This window comes from Miscanthus floridulus, chromosome 4 (assembly GCF_019320115.1).
Source record: "Miscanthus floridulus cultivar M001 chromosome 4, ASM1932011v1, whole genome shotgun sequence".
Lineage (NCBI taxonomy): Eukaryota > Viridiplantae > Streptophyta > Magnoliopsida > Poales > Poaceae > Miscanthus > Miscanthus floridulus.
This window is the reverse complement of record NC_089583.1, coordinates 110,283,205-110,301,679: the sequence shown is the minus strand read 5'-3', so window position 1 is coordinate 110,301,679 and position 18,475 is coordinate 110,283,205. Positions and strand designations below refer to the sequence as shown.

Here is an 18,475-nt window from a genome sequence, read left to right as displayed (position 1 = left end):
TGTAGAGGCGCCGCGCGGGTGTACCGGCCGGATAACGTGTGCCACTGCCATCTACGCGTGTACATGTATGATGCTCGTAGACAAAGGCCACAGCCTACGCCAGAGGGCGCAGTTTTGCTGGGCCCGTGCATGGATGATGCTAGGCCCTCCCCTCCCTGCGATACCTGAGATACTTGCCTCCGAGCTAGCTGCGCAGAGAATGTATAGCTGCTTTGGGTTTGATCATTTGATGGCCCTTTTTTTCTGAACCCTGTTTGTTTGCCAAGAATGCCTGTTCGAGGGGAATGATGGATCGGTTGAAAAGGAGACGGGCAGCTGGTTTTTGAGATGTTGAATAGAGCGACATGCATGCTCCGACTTGGCCCAGTTTACTATCGCAATCTTTGGGTTGATCTTCTCTAGAAAATCGATTGTGTTTGCCATAACACTGTATTGCCCAAAGGCGAACGCTCAAACATACGGCACTTCCGACGGGTCACGTCCCTCAACGGCCACGACGTAGCATGATCCAAAAGTTCCAAACAGCACAGAGCTCCACACTTGCCATTATGCAAAACACGCACCTCAATCCGCTAATAGCTGACAGGTGACGTTCTGTACAAAATTTGCTTCAAAACAGATCCCTTTTTGGCTCTGACGGGGCACAAAGGTACTAAAGAAGATGCATGATAGAACTTCAAGCAGGCATAATGCGGACGTCACACGAGTGCATGAGCACAGTCTTCACTCTTCAGGCTCCACCGAGTATACTCTAATGGTATTGTCTGCATACAGCATTGCAATACTCCCGAATTGGAATTCACCCATGTACAGGTGGAAAAAAGAGACACATCCTAACCGTGATCACCAACTCAACCAAGGAAACATGTACAGGACGACAGAATACACAATTATTATGTATACAGCATATTAAAAAAAAGGAATAGTTATCAACAGAATAATTTCTATAGCATGCACTGTCTCCACGGTGTATCAATTGGCGCTGACAAGGAAGGCATGCTGGCACACTCCACACTCCACTGTCTCTGAGCCAGATGTTGGAACCTGAACCTGCAATTCCACAGCCACAGTAGTTAGGGCATAATATACTAAATGGATAATTACTAGTAGAAGCATAAAGGAATCTGTGTTACGCGGCGACAGTAATAATTTGATATACCTGAAGATGGACTGTGCATGTAGGGCACGCGACTTCCCTCATTCTGGTACCAGATGCACCACCACCAGATGCTGGACCTTTTCAAGCAGAGATTTCACAATTCTGATGCGTTCATAATCTATGTAGTTTGAACTTGTAAAAGGGATGGAAAGAAACAAGTACCTGAAGACTTGAATTTTTTCTCCATTTCCTCCTAATCACAACATAACTTTGTTAGAATCATAGATATCTTAAAACAAATTATATATTATTACAGCTTTATGATTATCTAGTTTTCAATTGACTTGTGAATAACCAAAATGATGTGCAATTTACTTCTCATTTGCAACTTCGTTAATTTAGTTCTTGAACTAAAATAACATGAAACTTGCAGGCAGATTAATCAAACGTCTTGAAGCATTATCACAGCTTTCAATACAATGAGCATTACAACAGCAATATTGCCAATCATCATCAGAGAATGCTGGCACTGCTTGTACTGACCTCTTTGGTGCTTTAGTACCTACTTTTACCCTATCAGAACTCAACAGAATATGGAAAACCAAATTTAGTTGTGAAATTGGCCATCCACAATTTAGCCTTGCTTAAGGAAATGAAATCCTGCCACATTTCTGGTAGTGAACCAAATACTTCCACCATGAAGGCGTACTTGACCATTAGTTCCTCTTACAATATATATAATCAATTATATGTGACGTACGAATCTATTGATGCATAACTGCACTAAACATACATATATTTTGACAGATTGATGGTCAAACTTTACTATATTTGTCATTTTGGAATTCTAATCCGCTTAACATTTTTGAAATGGAGTACTTTCACAACTCTTGGCTTCAAACCAAGCATGCACAACTAATTCAAGCACACAGCCACTTAAGTGAATATATGACAGGAAAAGGCAGTATATTACCTTCAGTTTTCTTGCAAGATCTTCATGACTTTGCACAGTTGCAGATCTGTTGGCACCTTCCTTAGCAATGCTAAGCCTTTGAGTGACCTCGGCCTGTACGACATAAGAACTACTATGAACACATGGCATAACTTCACCAACGGAAAATCATAGTTTCCATCTAAACCTATCAGAAACTCCTGAACCATTTGATGCAGCTAGGAACTTAATAAAACAGAACTTACAAGTAGCAAAGCAAGAATAAAAATAAAACATAAAGGTTGGTTAACACCATAAATATAAGGGAGAATTATTTATTTGGCACTGAAACAAATCAGTGTTTCGTATTTGGCACTCGAAAATTTGAACTTTCTTATCTAGCATCAAGTTGAAATTTTCTTTCGTAAATGACACTGCCGTCCATTTAGGACAGTAACGGTGTCAAGTGACCAGTAAAAAGACATGAATACCCTTGTTTACAGTAGAAATCCACGGTGCCAAATAAGTATTTTTGTATGGACGATATTGCAAGAGCTCTTGCGCAGCCCCGTGCCATCGCCCTGGCGACCCGACGCATAGACCCCGTACCAACGTCCCCGCATCGCTGTCCTACCAACTGAAGGAGGCAGGACGATGGCGTGTCGCTGCCCCCACGGGAGCGCCTAGCTCGCTTTGCCGCAACCTCGCTAGTGCCGCGCGCTGGTCATCGCAGTGTCCGCGTGCCGCTCACCGCTGTCCGCGCGAGGTCTGCCGGCACCACAGCGCCTCACCATGCACCGGCGGCGCTGTCGTGGCCCCGCACGCGAGCTCCCAGCTCGCTGCCGCACGCGAGGTCCGCTCGTGCTGCTCCCCGTGCGAGGTCTTCCCGTGCCGCCGCGGCCTCGCCGTGAGCCGGCTCCGCCACTCGCCAGTCGTCGCTGGACCTGTGCGCCGCTTGCCGCCATCCCCGGGCGCCAGCTCGTAGCTCGCTTTGCCGCATGTTCGGTGCTGCCCTGCGCGCGTCGCAGCTCGCCGCTTGTCGCAGCCTCGGGGATGGCGGCCCGGCCATCGCGTCGCACTGCGGCAGTGGGGTGCGCTGCGGCAGGGAGCTGGCCGAAATCAAAGAAGATGGTGGCGTCCATGCCCAGCGCCAGTGACGCAGCAGGTAGGAGAAGCCTATAATTGAAAGGAGCATCCAATCATCCACCGAACTGATCGAAGAGGGGAAAAGGGACAATCGGACGATGGAGGCGTGCTGCTGCTCGTCCTCGTCCGCATCTCCGCGGCGGCGGGCGACGGGAGGACGCCGGTGGCGCGCCCCGCTCCGCGCGTCCGCGGTGACGATGCTGGCCACCGCTGTCCCTTCGCGGCGGCGCGGGCCGGGCGTCGTCAGGGCGGTGTTCGAGCGGTTAACGGAGCAGGCGGTGAAGGCGGTGGTGTTCTCGCAGCGGGAGGCGCGTGGGATGGGGGACGAGACCGTCGCGCCGCACCACCTGCTGCTGGGCCTCGTCGCCGAGGACCGCACCCTCGTGGGGTTCCTCGGGTCCGGCCTCCGCGTCGACCACGCGCGAGAGGCCTGCCGCGACGCCCTGGGTAAGGCCGGGCCCGCGCAGGCGGCCACCGGGATGGCCATGGACGTGCCGTTCTCGGCTGCCAGCAAGCATGTCTTCGAGGCAGCCGTCGAGTTCTCCAGGAACATGGGCTGCAACTTCATCTCGCCGGAGCACATTGCTCTCGGCCTCTTCGACCTGGACGATCCCACCACTAACAGAATCCTCAAGAGGTTGGTGCTGATCTTCTATTCCATACTTCTCTCCATTAAGAAACTCTCTGCTAACACTGATCAAGAGGTGTAGCGGCGTGGATGTCTTCTGTATAGGGGTACATCGGACACAGGGAAAAAAACTGACACGGTTGAACCAGTCATCTAACAGATTGATCAATGAAAATGGATGGCAGTGTTATTTACGAAAGAAAATTTTAACTTAATGCCAGATAAGAAAGTTCAAATTTTCGAGTGCCAAGTATGAAACACTGATTTGTTTCAGTGCCAAATAAATAATTCTCTCTAAATATAAATATAGCCAAGGTATATTTAAGTCAATACTCAATACTAACCATACAGAAAAACATTCTCAAACAAGAATTAGAAAGTACTACCTCTGTCCCAAATTATAAGTCATTCCAACTTTCTTGGAGAGTCAAAAATCTCATGTTTGACCAAAATTATAGAGACTTACTAAGATTTATGACATCAAATAGGTATTACTATGAAAGTATAATTAATGAAGAATCTAATGATACTTGTTTGATATTATAAATGTTATTATTTTATTATATAAGTTTGGTCAAACTTGAAATGTTCTCTCCAAGAAAGTTGGAATGACTTATAATTTAGGAATGAGGGAGTAATAATTAGGCAGTGAACAGCAATAATAAAATAACCTTAGCTATATAGGGTGGGCCCACTCTGAAGTAACATTATGAAAGAAATCAGCAAGACGAGCTACATCTATATTGTGTAATCCTGGTTCGAAAAAGCTAGCAACGAAGAAGTGATGACTGCACTAACAACTACTGGATAATCTGTTCTAAAAATGCTGGTGCCCATAAAATTGGAGTTGAAGCAAAGAGCTAACGGTATAAAACAAACATTGAAGCAAACCAATCAATGTAAGAATAAAGAAATTATGAGTAACAATCGAGTAGCAGAACCTACCATGCATCTATCACAAACTCTGACAAGTGGAGCATTATCCTCAGCTGTCAGAGCAATTCTTCCCTGACTGCATTTGTCACAAAAGATTTCACCACAGTTCCGACAATGATGCTGCGAGAAAGGAACCCATCTCAAGGCATTAGAATTTTACCATAAGAGATAATGAATACATGGACAAATATGCTATATAGATTTACCCTGCGATTGAAAGGGCTAAAATCAACAGCGCATGAGTGGCACTTCTTGGCAACCTCATCTGGGACCTATAAGGTACAAAATTAAATGTATTGCAGAAACTTAACAAAATTACAAGTGAAGAAAAATAATCATAAGATTAGAAAGGGTGATACATTGATATTGATACAATATAATAAATATTGTCAAGAACTTGGAATAAGATCAATAACACTGCCATATTAACATATAATTAATAGAACTGAAGCACAAACATGAGCTGACAAAATGTTCAATGAAAGGTTAAAAAATACAGATAGCCAACTATATGCATGTAGTGGTAGCACAGAAGCAGACAATCTTATAAAAAAATAACATGCAAACAATATAAGCGATGAAATAGCTTAAACTAAAATGGTTCCAAGAATATTGAAAGTAAGTAGTCAACGCATAATACAGCTCAGGCTCAGCATACCCAATGGTCTTTCACTTCATCAACAGGTTTTGTAAACATCCAATCAAAACCTTTCTTTTTCTCATTTGATTGTACTGAAGGTTTGCCAGTTTCCACTGCTCCTTTGCTTCTTGCATCTCCACCTATCTCCTTAAACTAATTATACGGAAGCACAAAGTTAAGAAGTGCTGCTCAATTCATCAAAAGGCAAAATTGCTTAAAGCATCGCATGAATAAATAATCCACTGAACAAAATAGACCACCAGGAAAACAATTTAAAGTTTTCTGCAGCCTATATTTGTGCTGAAAATTACATAAAAAAAACAGGACCGTTTCTATAGAAAAAAGATTAAAATCCCATCTGATATCCAAGTTATCCAATTTCTATCCCTTTTTACGAAATAAAAAAAGAATGTGGTTCATACAGAGCGAACATTGGGATAGAAGAAATTTAAAATGCAAACATGACAATAAAGAATAACATGCCATTTTACAGGTAATGTGTTACGTCTCATTTAGCAATGTGGAAAACTAGAATACAATTTTATTGTAACAACCTCCAGCTTTATAGAAGTTTATTTGGAAACTATTTATGTTTTGTTTTCTCCTCTAACAACTGTTCCTATTGATTACTTTTGGTATTGATGAGATATAAGTTTATACAATCCATAATCAATAGGGGTAAACCAAGTAAAAAACTAAGACATGAACTCCTTAGTATATATGTGCATGACGATAAAAATGTTGGACTAGATGAACTTCCATCTTAGAACTGATGCATGCTAGCAGATAGGATTAAATCTTCTGGCTTCTCATTACAGATTTAGTTCAGATATGAAGCAACAACAAAGACAAATAAGACCAGAAGCAAAAAGATGTATATATAAAGAAACTAAGGCATCATCACAGAAGCATCTTGCTAGTAGAAAACATGAGGCTAAATACTATCAGGGACAGGAAAAACAGTGTTGCTGCAATACCTGCACTGTTGCTGCTGTCACAGTGTCAAGCATAGTATTGGAAGTATAACTGCTTGACTTCAGCCTAATTCTCTTTGGTTCAACATCCACTGATGTCTTTGCCCAGAATGCAAATATAGTTGCATCCAAAACCTAAATAAGCAGAGCAAACAAACATTATTAATATAAAACTGTAGCAAATTTGTGTTGTACAAAGATACAGACATTGTCTTCATAAGAAGAAGTTGGCAAACTCACCTCCCAGCTTGTCAGTGAATCGAGTGGATAAATCCTTAGGGTCCTGCTTGTACTCGGATCAAGCATGCGAATTCCATCTAGACCAATCTGCAGCACCACCATCAAGGCATTTCATGTACCAAAATGACAGTGGTTTTTTTTTGCTATATATAATTTACAAACAACAAATACTAGATGTGGGTTCAAGGAGTTATAGGAATTCCCATGGAAAATTAGTGAACCTAGAAATTACCAAGCCCTCCCAGTCTTCAAACAAATTTTGCCTATGATGCATAATTTCATCAATCTAATCATTACTGTACCTGGCAAAGCACATCAGTAGGGTTCCCAGCACCCTCTGGCAGCAGCTTAACCCTAAACTTCTGTGCACCACCACTGGCATCCTCACGCGTTTCCGCCTTTGGAAGGGCCTTTGCGATCACCCCATAACTCCCACCCCCTCCGCCACTGCCACCACTGCCCCACGATTGCTCCTCCCATCCAGATGAGGCACTGATCGACCGCCCATAGTCATCAGATGGAGCACTGATCGACCGCCCATAGTCATCAGATGGGGCACTGATCGACCGCCCATAGTCATCAAACAGCGCGGATCCCGACCGCGCAGGGGCCGTGCCGCGCGCCCCGTACGGCTCCGAGCCACCGCCGCCGCTGTACGCGTAGGCGCCCTCGTTCAGGTAATCCTCGTTGTCGTACCCCGCGGCCGGCGGTTGGTACCCGCCCCCGTAGTACGGGGCGTCGTAGGGCAGCGGCACGGGGTTGGGCTCCGGAGGCGGCGGGGCCGTGGTCTGGGTGGGCGGCGGCGTGTAGGTGTAGTATGCCTCCGGCGGGTAGGTCGTGGGGTTAGTGTTGTAAGGCGGGTACCCGGTTCCGTGCTGAGACTGGGGCGGCGGCTGCGCGTAGGCCGGGGCGGAGGGTGGTTGCGAGTAGGCCGGGGCAGAGGGCGGCTGGTCGGGGTAGCCGCCGCCGAGGGAGTAGGGCGGCGCGGAGGCGTAGCGCCCCGCCGCTGCCCCCGGCGCCAGGGCGTCGGTGGCGGCTGGATAGGGGTTCGAGCCGAGGGGCGCGTACTGGTGCTGGTAGTAGGGGGCGGAGGACGCGTAGTCTCCGCTCCCGTGCTGCATCTCCGGTGGCTGATCGGACGCGGGCTTGCGCTGGAGGCCGGTGGCGCCGACGCCGAAGAGGTGGACGGCGGATTTGATTCGATTCGTTGGGTCGCGTTTGCGTTTGTTGCACGGGGAAAGGAAGGCGGAAAAAAGAAGAGAGAAGGTGGGGTTGCTTCAGGATGGGGAGGTTGACGTGTTGGTTTTCAGCTCAGGGATTTTTATTCGTTTTGGAGCGTGACGCTCGGGTAACCGTTTGATTTGGCCGGATGGTGGAAGTGGACGGTGGTGATGCATTTGTGGTGGATTCAGTCTCGCTTTTCGCGGGAGTTCGCCTGCCGCGTCGTTGTAACTGGCTAACTGCTCGTCCGACGCGGCGGGTTAGCGCGTGGACCGAACTGGGATAATGGGCTGAGATTGTCAGAGGCCCAGTTTAGTTATCGCCGGGCTTCCCCTCTACAAGCATGGGGGCCTTTGAACATGGAACAATTTGTCCAGATTGTATATAGATGTCCACTAAAAAAGAAAAAAAATCACATTACAAAAGATGTTACATTATTAAAAGTAGAAGCAAACAATTGTTTTCCTCTAAAAAAGGTAAAGTACTGGGAAGAAAACACTATGATCACCTGAGCGAATTGTGTAATTTAGGAGTAGACTGATTAAAGCCAAAAGAATCATTTAGATTTTGCAGCTCACAAGAAAACTGAATATTTATCTATATCAAATCATTGGATATATATACAGAGGTCACAAAAAGAATTGGGCGTACAAGTCGCACCTAATCGATTCTCCTACACAAAGGAAAAAACAAACAAACACAAGCACGGCCGTTGCATTCCGCAACCTACACAATTTATTATTCCTCGTCGGCAATCAGTCCTCCGACGACGAGGACATCGACGACGAGAAGGAGGACGACGACGAGCTGACCGAGAGAGACCTCCGGTAGGTGTACAGCACCGCGTCGGGCACCCGCGCCACCCACCCGCCGCCGCGGCCGGACCCTGACAGGTAGTACTCCGGCAGCGGCAGGCAGAAGAAGGCGAAGAGGAAGTCCCCCAGGCGCACGAGCTCCCGCGCCGGCGGCAGGAACAGCGCGCGCAGGACGTCGTCCGCGCTCACCCGCCGCCGCCCCGGGCGCCGCGGCTGCTGGAACAGCTCCGCCGGCACGCGTGCCGCCGCCGCCACGAACGAGGCGCTGAACACCATTTCGTTGGCTAAGCTTCCGATCCTCGCGCGCCCGGCCGGGGGTTGGTCGGATGCTTGCTTTGCTTGCTCGGTTTGGCTTCGTCGGGTTTTGTGTCGCGTTGCCGCGCGCGGTGTAAACCTGGGTGCGGGCTTTCTAATTTGGTTGCGTCATTGCGTGGAGTGGGAGTGTGGCCGTGTGGGAGGCTGAGAGGTGAGAGCCGAAGCGAAGCGAGCGCGCGGGAATTTTACGTGTGCGGGCGAGGGTGCCGTGAGGCAGGGGTACACGATGGCCAACCGGCGGACCGGTGCCAGGAGTCCCCGCCGCCGTGCGCGCGCGGAAGGCACCCGGCGCGGCGGTTTTGAGTTGTTCAGCTGGGGACCAGTAAGCGTGCTTCGGCGTTCAACCTCATCACGAGACGGCGTATCTCTTGGGTCATTTTTCTCGTGCTGACGCCTGGCGGTGACAGATCCTGTTGTGCCGAGATGCATAGAACGATAGAACAGTAGACCATGGTAAAAAACCGCACGTTGCAGCACGCTTGCTGTGGTACTCGGCCAATTCCAGCGTACCGGGTCCAACCTGTTCGCGGACGCGGAGCACCGAGCGCATTACTCCCGTGAAGTATGTACGACCTTTATCCCCACGCTTGTTGTTGACGCTGGCAAGCAAAACCAGATCGAGCAAGCGAAGCGAAGGCAATCTAGCTTATGACAGAAGTTCAACAAGTTGACCGAAGAAAAATACAGAGAGTAGCTTACGAGAAGATTTGCATCACGCTTGTCAGGAATTTGCGGACTAACATGCCGGTTGACGTCCTGGTAACCTGCCACATGCAACACGCCACACGCGGATGTTTCAGCGTGTCAATACTGAAACCTTAACACGCTGTACATCTCGGCGCTGCAGAAAGTGGAGCATAACAAGACAGCTTCTCTTAACATTAGGTGTACCTTCCCCTGACAATGATTGCCACATCAATACTGCCCCCAAGTGGTTATCAGAACTGAATTACATGTAATCTACAGGTCAAAGAAATCAGGAACCATCTAGCCCCATCTGAATGAAATTGCATGGAACTTGTGACAGTGGAAGTACGGAAGAAAATACTAAGGCCTTGAGACCCGTCTATGTAACTACTAGTATACGGTAACTGCCAGTGCTTTTGAGCGCTAGTCTTGTTGAAATCTTCCCCGAATGTTGCTTGGATTCAGCCTACTCGTGCAGGAATCCTTTCTCCTCAAGGTAAGTAAACACTTGCCCTGCCATGTCAGAAGGCGAAGGGCATACACCATCTACTTCCTTGATCTCAATCTGCAAGTAGTCAACGTGTATAAGTCATAAACAAAGAGTGCTAACTTGCTACCAGCATAGAAAAGAACCAAACATGATTTCATTCTTATACCAGAAAAGCAATTTAACCATCTTTGTCAGCTATAAACATGACACATTTAGAATGTCTTGTAAAGATACTCATATACTTAGGGTTGTGTTGTAGCCAACGTTTGCTACCCACAACTGTCCTTGTATGCAAACAGCTAAACAGCCTGTAAAACCTACACGGTTCACCATGTAGCAATAAAAGAAAATGATAAAGCACACTCTCTTCTCTTAATCCGACCATGCATTTCTTATGACATTGAATCTCGAGTTTCAGGCTACCAAATTTTTATATGGACCAAAACCAACAGCTACATTAACACCTTGATAATACACACTTCAACATGTGAAGATGACAGGAAATCTAATATGATAATGTACCTCGCAATTCAGTGGTGTTTCATAAGGGTCATCTATTCCTGTAAAACCTGCAACAAACCATGTTTAAAACTTGAAGCGTGACTAAACTCTATATGAGTTAACAAGACAGGTTGACTTTAAAAATGAAGATAAGCCAGCCCACAATGGAATTTTTGCAGTGAACATGTATCTGTTCATACAAGATACCTTTTACAGTAGATGATTAATGGTTAAAACTTTCAGGCTTACTCATTTTCTGCTTTTCCATTTCTCGACTAGAGAACACTTTGAGCTAACTTACAAATGGACGTTCTGACACAACAACAACAACAACAAAGCCTTTAAGTCCCAAACAAGTTGGGGTAGGCAAATGGACGTTCTGACACCTGAAAATAAAATATTTAAGGGCCCTACCATGCACTGGCCTCTAACTCTAACTCCATGGTTCAGGTCTGGTCCAGATTCAAAACAAATCAGTTCAATTTATTTAAATTCAGCATTCAGAAGTAACATGATCAATGAGTGAGCAAATGTCAAAAAAGAGCATAGTAACAAAATAGAACCTACAAGCTTGCACATTTTCTAGCTGCAACACCATTGGTCATTACAGTATAGCCAAGGAACCAAATAGAAGAATCTAAACATAGCATGTGGCCAAAAATATGATTGCCCCAAGGCTACATTTGCAGTGTATTATCAGGTCCAGGTCAAGATCATTTTTGTCTTAGTCTAAAGGTGCTGCTGTGAGTGGCTGTTCGGGTTTCTTATACCCTTTTCTTATTCTTAATATAATGATACATACTCTCCTGCATGTTCGAGAAAATAAAATCATTTTCACATTGACAGGACATGCATCATCAAAATTTGACTGTCGCTGCAAAATCATATCAGAACTAAGGAGCTGCTTCCCAAAGAAAGCATAATTCGACTCAATTAGTATTTTAAATTGTTCTTTAGGCAGTGAACCTAACATTACAAAAAAAGGCAGAAATGTGATTCACATTTAAAAAAAAATTCTGGTTTGATCCAATTTTGCTCTGCAGGATGCACTAAGCACTCTAAACTATTTCCACTTTGGACACCAAGCATCATATGAACCTTACCCTTTATTTTTCCTGCACGAGCAAGCTTATAGAGGCCCCTTGGATCCCTTGCTTCACACAATTCCAAGGACATGTTCAAGAAAACCTGAAAAAGTTCACAGGTGTTTGGCGGTAAACTCATGAGGTCGATAAGTTTACTAAATACAAAACAAATAAATTGGATCTCTTACTTCAATAAAGCTACCATCAGACAACAATGCACAGCAAGATTCACGGTCTCTCCTATATGGAGATATCAAACTTGCAATACATACAAGGCCCGCATCTGAAAATAACTTTGCTACTTCAACAACAACAAAGCCTTTAAATCCCAAACAAGTTGGGTAGGCTAGAGTTGAAACCCAGCAGAAGCAATCAAGGTTCAGGCACGTGAATAGCTGTTTTTTAAGCACTCCTATCTAAGGCTAAGTCTTTGGGTATATTCCATCCTTTCAAGTCTCCTTTTATTGTCTCTACCCGAGTCAACTTCGGTCTTCCTCTGCCTCTCTTCACGTTACTATCCTGGCTTAGGATTCCACTACGCACCGGTGTCTATAGAGGTCTCCGTTGGACATGTCCAAACCATCTCAACTGGTGTTGGACAAGCTTTTCTTCAATTGGTGCTACCCCTAATCTATCACGTATATCATCGTTCCAAACTCGATCCCTTCTTGTATGACCGCAAATCCAACGCAACATACGCATTTCCGCGACACTTATCTGTTGAACATGACGTCTTTTCGTAGGCCAACATTCTGCAGGTCTAATCGTCGTCCTATAAAACTTGCCTTTTAGCTTCTGTGGTACCCTTTTGTCACATAGGACACTCAGATGCTTGGCGCCACTTCATCCACCCTGCTTTGATAATATGGCTAACATCTTCATCAATATCCCCGTCTCTCTGTAGCATTGATCCTAAATATCGAAAGGTATCATTCCTAGTCACTACTTGACCTTTCAAACTAATATCTTCCTCCTCACGAGTAGTAGTGCCGAAGTCACATCTCATATACTCAATTTTAGTTCTACTGAGTCTAAAACCTTTGGACTACAAAGTCTCCCGCCATAACTCTAGTTTCTGATTCACTCCTGTCCTACTTTTATCAATTAGCACTACATCGTCCGCGAAAAGCATACACCAAGGGATGTCCCCTTGTATGTGCCTTGTGACCTCATCCATTACTAAGGCAAATAGATAAGGGCTCAAAGCTGACCCTTGATATAGTCCTATCCTAATCAGGAAGTCATCCGTGTCTCCATCACTTGTTCGAACACTAGTCACAACATTGTTGTACATGTCCTTAATGAGTCCGACGTACTTCGTTGGGACTTTATGTTTGTCCAAAACCCACCACATAACATTCCTTGGTATTTTATCATAAGCCTTTTTAAAGTCAATAAAAAACATGTGTAGGTCCTTCTTCTCCCTATACCGTTCCATAACTTGTCTTATTAAGAAAATGGCTTCCATGGTTGACCTTCGGGGTATGAAACCAAATTGGTTCATAGAGACCCGCGTTATTGCTCTCAAGCGATGCTCGATAACTCTCTCCCTTAGCTTCATAGTATGGCTCATCAACTTAATTCCCCGGTAATTAGTACAACTTTGAATATCCCCTTTATTTTTGTAGATCGGTACTAATATACTTCTCCACTCGTCAGGCATCTTGTTCGTGCTATTTCACCTGTACAAATTAGTTGATACAAAATGTGAACTGCTGAATGCTGGAAAGATAAAATAATGGCAAATGCAGGACTTGTTTATCATTCTTTTACTTTCATGGGAGTTTCTTTAAATATTATAGACATATCTATGTTGGCGAGACACTTACCAACTCTCCTTATAGACACATCTATGTTGGCGAGACACTTACCAACTCTCCTTATATTTTCAGCATGATCTTCAGCTTTAAAGCCAAGATCCTTGTTCAGACCATGTCTTAAGTTATCACCGTCAAGGACATATGCAAGCTTCCCTCTTGTGTGGAGCTCCCGACCTAATGTACATGCCAACGTACTTAGGGATGAAAACGGGACGGGAATTTTCCATCCCGACCGGCACCGAATGCCGTATTATCCCGACCGGATACCAGATTGTCGGTAACCGAATAAATCCGGCAAAAAACAGGAAAAGGGAACGGAATCGGTTGGGCTTGTTTCCCGACCGAATTCACGGATCCTGTTTTTTAATGGGAAAATTCCCGTTTAATTCCCGTATAAATTTTATTTTGTATTATTACTTCAGCTCGTGTCACAGACCAAGGAGCGCTCCTGTGGCTCTCTGGAAGCCGGGAGTCCAATTATTAAAAGCGCTGGCTCCCCCCTCCCCAGCTGGCTCTGTGAGGTGGTATTAAACTTCAGTGTGCGCCTGATGTACTGGTGTAGTGGTGCTTGCTGCTGCTGTGCGCGCTGGGCCGTTACCAAGGTAAAGCGACCTGAGCGCTTGCCTGTTGAGCGCGTTGCGCACGCCGCTAAGGCCATGCGTATGCATGTGCATTTTCCTTTTTTTATTTTTTTTGTTGTGCCTACAACATATGCTAAATGATTTGATGCTGCAAGAATCCCTATTGGATGTGATGGACACAACCAGCCACTTCTGCTTTTTCGGTGAACTCGTAGATAAGCTGAAGTATGCATGTGCGCTTTCCTTTTTTCTTTACAGGTCTCTCATTTAGTTTTTTGAAGTATTTCATGACAATAAAAAAGTTGACTCACTGCTGTTGTTTTATTAGCATATACCACGTAAAAAATCATAGGTCACTTATTCATGCATGAATATGTGCAACACAAACATAACAAGTCACTAGTGTTCATAAATTGGTGGACTTATTTGTAGTGTTATATACTTACCAACGGTACAATTTGCCTATGTATTATACATGGTTGTAACCTTGGTGTTAAGTTGAATGGTTGAAGTGGTTATGTGCATCGACGTTCCCGATTTGGATTACCGATTCCCGATCGTTATCGACTTTTTCCCGATCGAAATGTATCGTTTCCGACATCCCGTATTTCCGATTTCGCTTTCCCGACCGGCCTTCCCGTTACCGTTCCCGTTCCCACATAAAAAATACAGTAGCGGGAATGGTTAGAGTGTTTTCCCGACCGTTCCCGACCGCTTTCATCCCTAAACGTACTTTTACCTTGGCAAGATGAAAAAATTGAAAAAAAAAATAGATAAAAAAATATCATCTAAAAAACTAATAGTGTCAATTGGAAACACAAATGATATTGGAGATTTATCATTTAACTGTAGCCATCCTTTGAAATAACAGAAAATAGATTCCGATTTATTTTAAAAAAAAATGCAATGTAAGCCCAGAAGATACTGTGAATAGGCATATGCCATACAAATTGAAAAAAAATATTACAGTTCTTTTGGAAACTTTACATATTAACCTTTTTTACACCAAAGACCATTGGCCCCGATTTATAGAAAGCAAAGTTTAGTTTTGCTGGGGTCACCACTCACAAGCTTACAAGAGATTCATCAAGGTGCTCAAGGCGCTTCCCCTCTAAACTAAACTTCAAGAGACCAGCAGAGTAACCACCCAAAAGAGCATCAATACATGTCAGCAAACTATGTAAGTACTGCACAGCTTCAGTGCATATTTAACTTTTAAGAACCTAAAAGTTATTTCTATGAATTTAAGGCAAGTGAAAATAAGGTATGTAATTTATTCAGGTCAAAATGAATAGGTTTCTTATTGATAAATCTAGAACAGAGTTGAACTTATTTTCTTGAAACAAATAAAATTTTTGGCCAAATTCGTAACAAGATGGAAATGCATGGATGCAGAGAGAAGAAAACTAGAAAGCCATTTGACAACAAAACAGTAATCACAGCATTGGGCCAAAAATGACTTTAGTAGAATTCAGTAATTCAAGCAAAACAGTGCAGTATAGAAATCTCAGTCCATGTACATAAAAATGGCAGATGACATTATCGAACAACAACAATGGTCAACAACAGACAAACAAAGAGGATATAATATATACGAAGCAGAAAGAGTGACCAACTGCAGTTGACATTATCTTAGCTTGGGAATTTAAACAATTGCATCAACAGTGCAAGAAGCTGTCAAGGGCGTCAAGCCCTTGGCTGGCCGGACCGCGGCTACGTAGTTCGTAGCCGTCGGCCATCTTCTCCGGTGAGGTTACACCCCTCTACCGTAGGCTTAGTTGAGAGACAGAGAGGATTAAGGATAATGATCTTCTCCCCTTCATTGTTTTTCGGAATTACATATAAATAGCCAATCAGCCAACTAATCTTGGAAACAAACTAATCTTTGCAAACTAAGGAAACCAACTCCTAAAATCAAGGCCAGCCCTTAGCCACTCGATCTGGCCTGGCTGTTGGGCGCGCCTCCACTCGCTGCTGCCGCGCGCTCTGCGGCTCTCCTGATGTCTCGGGCCCGCCGCTGACGTGTGTACGTGCGGCCCCACATGACAGAAGCACACAACAAATCAGTTCGAGAGAAAGCAAGGTTTGCTTACCTGAACCACTGAGGCCTGTAATCCACACAACACAGCCTTTCTGCTTGAGTAGCTTCTGGCGATCAGTCTTGCCAACTGGGCAATCATACTAGAAGATATTCGATGACTTCGGCACAGTGGATGACATTTTCAAAGCTTTCCCCTCAACTACAGTGTCCAGTTATATCATTCAGAAAACAACAAGAAAGGCTCCATTCTTTTCAAGAAAATGGGGAAAAAAACATGCAACTTCATGGCCCACCAATTCGTAGATTCTCTTCTCAATTAATAGTGGCTCTTTATTAAGCATTTTATAAACAATAACAGAACAGATTGTACAAATGAATTGGGCTGTGCTTTCTAATTCCTCGAGTCAAAAGTCACAATAGTAAATAGGAGTAGAAAGCATGGGGTTAGGTCAGTAATCAGACAAACAGATCTAAACCAGTTTGGAAAATGAACTGGTAGGCAGCTTGTTGACGCACAGAAAATAAATTGCAAGTGTGGCTGGCCGCCTATCCTAACTCACATCGCACTCGAATTGTCTAAACCATTTCTTCCCTTTCTCTAGACCCTTGATCCGGACATCCCCCCACCCCACCCCACCCCACCCCACCCCCCACCACCCCGCCTCCCATCACCGCGTCACTCTCACACTTTTGGCCCCGTGGCCTCCTCACGGAGTCACAGCCGCATAAAAATGTCCACCACCGACCACCCAGAATAAGCATTTCGCCACCAACTCAAGACGATCAAGTGCAAAATTTCGCGGAAGTGAAGGAAATATGATTATGGGGGTCTACTACTACGAATAAATGGGACTAAATCAGGAATTCCGCTCAATTTACACGCATCCGGCATCCGCGTAACCCGATCAGCCAACAACAAGCACATTGGATCGAACCGTCTAGAGGGGAAAGAGAGGGTGAGAGGCGATACGTGCCTAGACTAACCTCCTGCGTGCTCCGGCTGCTCCTCAACAGATCGGTCGCCGGTGCATTCGATGAGGGGGCGTCCCTCGCAGCCTCCGTCGCCTATTACCCTCGTCCTAATTCCAGCCGCTGGGAGTCTCGGGAGGAGAGGGCGGGGCGGAGGCAAACCTAGATTCGCCGCGGTGCTCCGGTTCCGGTGCTCGACCGCCAGGCGCGGGGAACGGCCAGGGGAGTGAAAGGGAAAGGTACCCGCGCCGCTGGAATTGACACGATGATCGCGAGGGCACCGCCACCCCGCGCGCCGCGTTGCGGTGGAGGCAAACAGGAGGCGGGCAGAGGCACGCGGGCGGGGTGGGCGCGCCGCGAGGCGTGCGTCCATGGGCAGTGCGGTGCCCGAGTGCCTGGTGGGGCTCCGTTGCTGGTGGCACCGACGTGTTCGCTCACGAAGGGCCCCTTTTGATTTGTTGCTGATGTCGTGGGCTCGTGGCCAAGGCCCAAGAGTCTTCTCCATTTTCCACATATAGCAGATTTGCTTATACCGAGTAGAATTCTAGATTTATAAACCAAAAAAATTAATATTTCTTAAGATCGATGAAATTTATAAGCTTATATGTCTCTACTATAAAAACGTATTCATAATTAATCTAATAATAATTATTCGACAATATAATTGTTGCTATTTTTAAGTTTAATCAAATTTTAAATTAGAGTTAAATGCACCCGAGGTCCATTAACTTGTGAGAAGGTTTTAGTTAGGTCCATCAACTTTGAAAGTGAATTTTGGGTCCATAAAATTTTTATGTCGTATCATTTATGTCCATACCCTCCCCGTGAGCTGCTCATGCAACATGGCTTGCTAACTTGTCCATCTGAAGTAGCTCTTGATCAGTGTATTTCGTCAAACAGGTTGTGAGCATGACGAGCGCTACTACCTGTTCTCGAACTCGTCGACCATGGGTTCGAACGGGTAGCGGCGCTCGTCGTGCCTACAAAGACCATGTTCGCTTGTCTTATAATTTGTACTTTTCAGTTTATTTTTTTAGTCGGAATAATATTTTTCTCTCACAACAAATCAGCTGTAACAATATTTTGGCTTGTTTCAGCGAAGCGAACGGAGCAACATGTTATGGACTGTCATTTCAAAGTTCTGTGACAGCTAGGCATATTTGAAGAACTTGTAAGTTAATCTCAAAATCCGTTTGATTCAGTCTTTCGGTGTTGTTCGTATAAACAAATTCATCCTGTCGTTATTGAAGAGTCCAACTCACATTTGCCTATAGTGATGCATCGAAATCCTGTCCTTCTTGGCCGATTCAGCTCAGAGCAAGGCTAATAATACGGTCAATGGCTAGATGTATGAAA

General features: G+C 45.1%; 2 protein-coding genes and 1 pseudogene across 3 annotated transcripts; all 3 read right to left on the bottom strand.

Annotated features, from left to right (window-relative positions):
- Nucleotides 1-515: 515 nt before the first annotated feature.
- LOC136550312 (protein FREE1-like) lies at nt 516-7,877 on the bottom strand. 2 transcript variants are annotated; one of them, XM_066541847.1, is made up of 10 exons: nt 6,897-7,877; nt 6,595-6,681; nt 6,358-6,489; nt 5,399-5,533; nt 4,947-5,012; nt 4,750-4,860; nt 2,073-2,165; nt 1,322-1,349; nt 1,160-1,236; nt 516-1,050 (listed from the first exon to the last, which is right to left on the bottom strand). In XM_066541847.1, the coding sequence occupies exons 1-10, from the start codon at nt 7,713-7,715 to the stop codon at nt 973-975; spliced, it is 1,626 nt and encodes a 541-aa protein (XP_066397944.1). In that variant the 5' UTR covers nt 7,716-7,877; the 3' UTR covers nt 516-972. The 2 variants fall into 2 exon arrangements, with proteins under 2 accessions (XP_066397944.1, XP_066397943.1); XM_066541846.1 differs by having other exon boundaries at nt 1,322-1,352; nt 6,897-7,876.
- Nucleotides 7,878-8,393: 516 nt separating this feature from the next.
- LOC136552585 (uncharacterized) lies at nt 8,394-9,086 on the bottom strand. The gene has a single exon (XM_066544147.1). It carries the CDS (start codon nt 8,904-8,906, stop codon nt 8,571-8,573), a length of 336 nt encoding a protein of 111 aa, XP_066400244.1. The 5' UTR covers nt 8,907-9,086; the 3' UTR covers nt 8,394-8,570.
- Nucleotides 9,087-10,098: 1,012 nt separating this feature from the next.
- LOC136552584 (adenylyl-sulfate kinase 3-like) lies at nt 10,099-17,492 on the bottom strand (annotated as a pseudogene).
- Between the last annotated feature and the right edge of the window lie 983 nt (nt 17,493-18,475).

Bases quoted from the DNA above. Each gene is read 5' to 3' on its own strand.
- LOC136552585 (XM_066544147.1), bottom strand. From the start codon at position 8,906: ATGGTGTTCAGCGCCTCGTTCGTGGCGGCGGCGGCACGCGTGCCGGCG.
- LOC136550312 (XM_066541846.1), bottom strand. From the start codon at position 7,715: ATGCAGCACGGGAGCGGAGACTACGCGTCCTCCGCCCCCTACTACCAG. The intron at 2,166-4,749 runs GTAGGTTCTGCT...TATGTCGTACAG, and splicing joins GAGTTTGTGATAGATGCATG to GCCGAGGTCACTCAAAGGCT. The intron at 1,237-1,321 runs GTACTTGTTTCT...CTGCTTGAAAAG, and splicing joins GAAAAAATTCAAGTCTTCAG to GTCCAGCATCTGGTGGTGGT.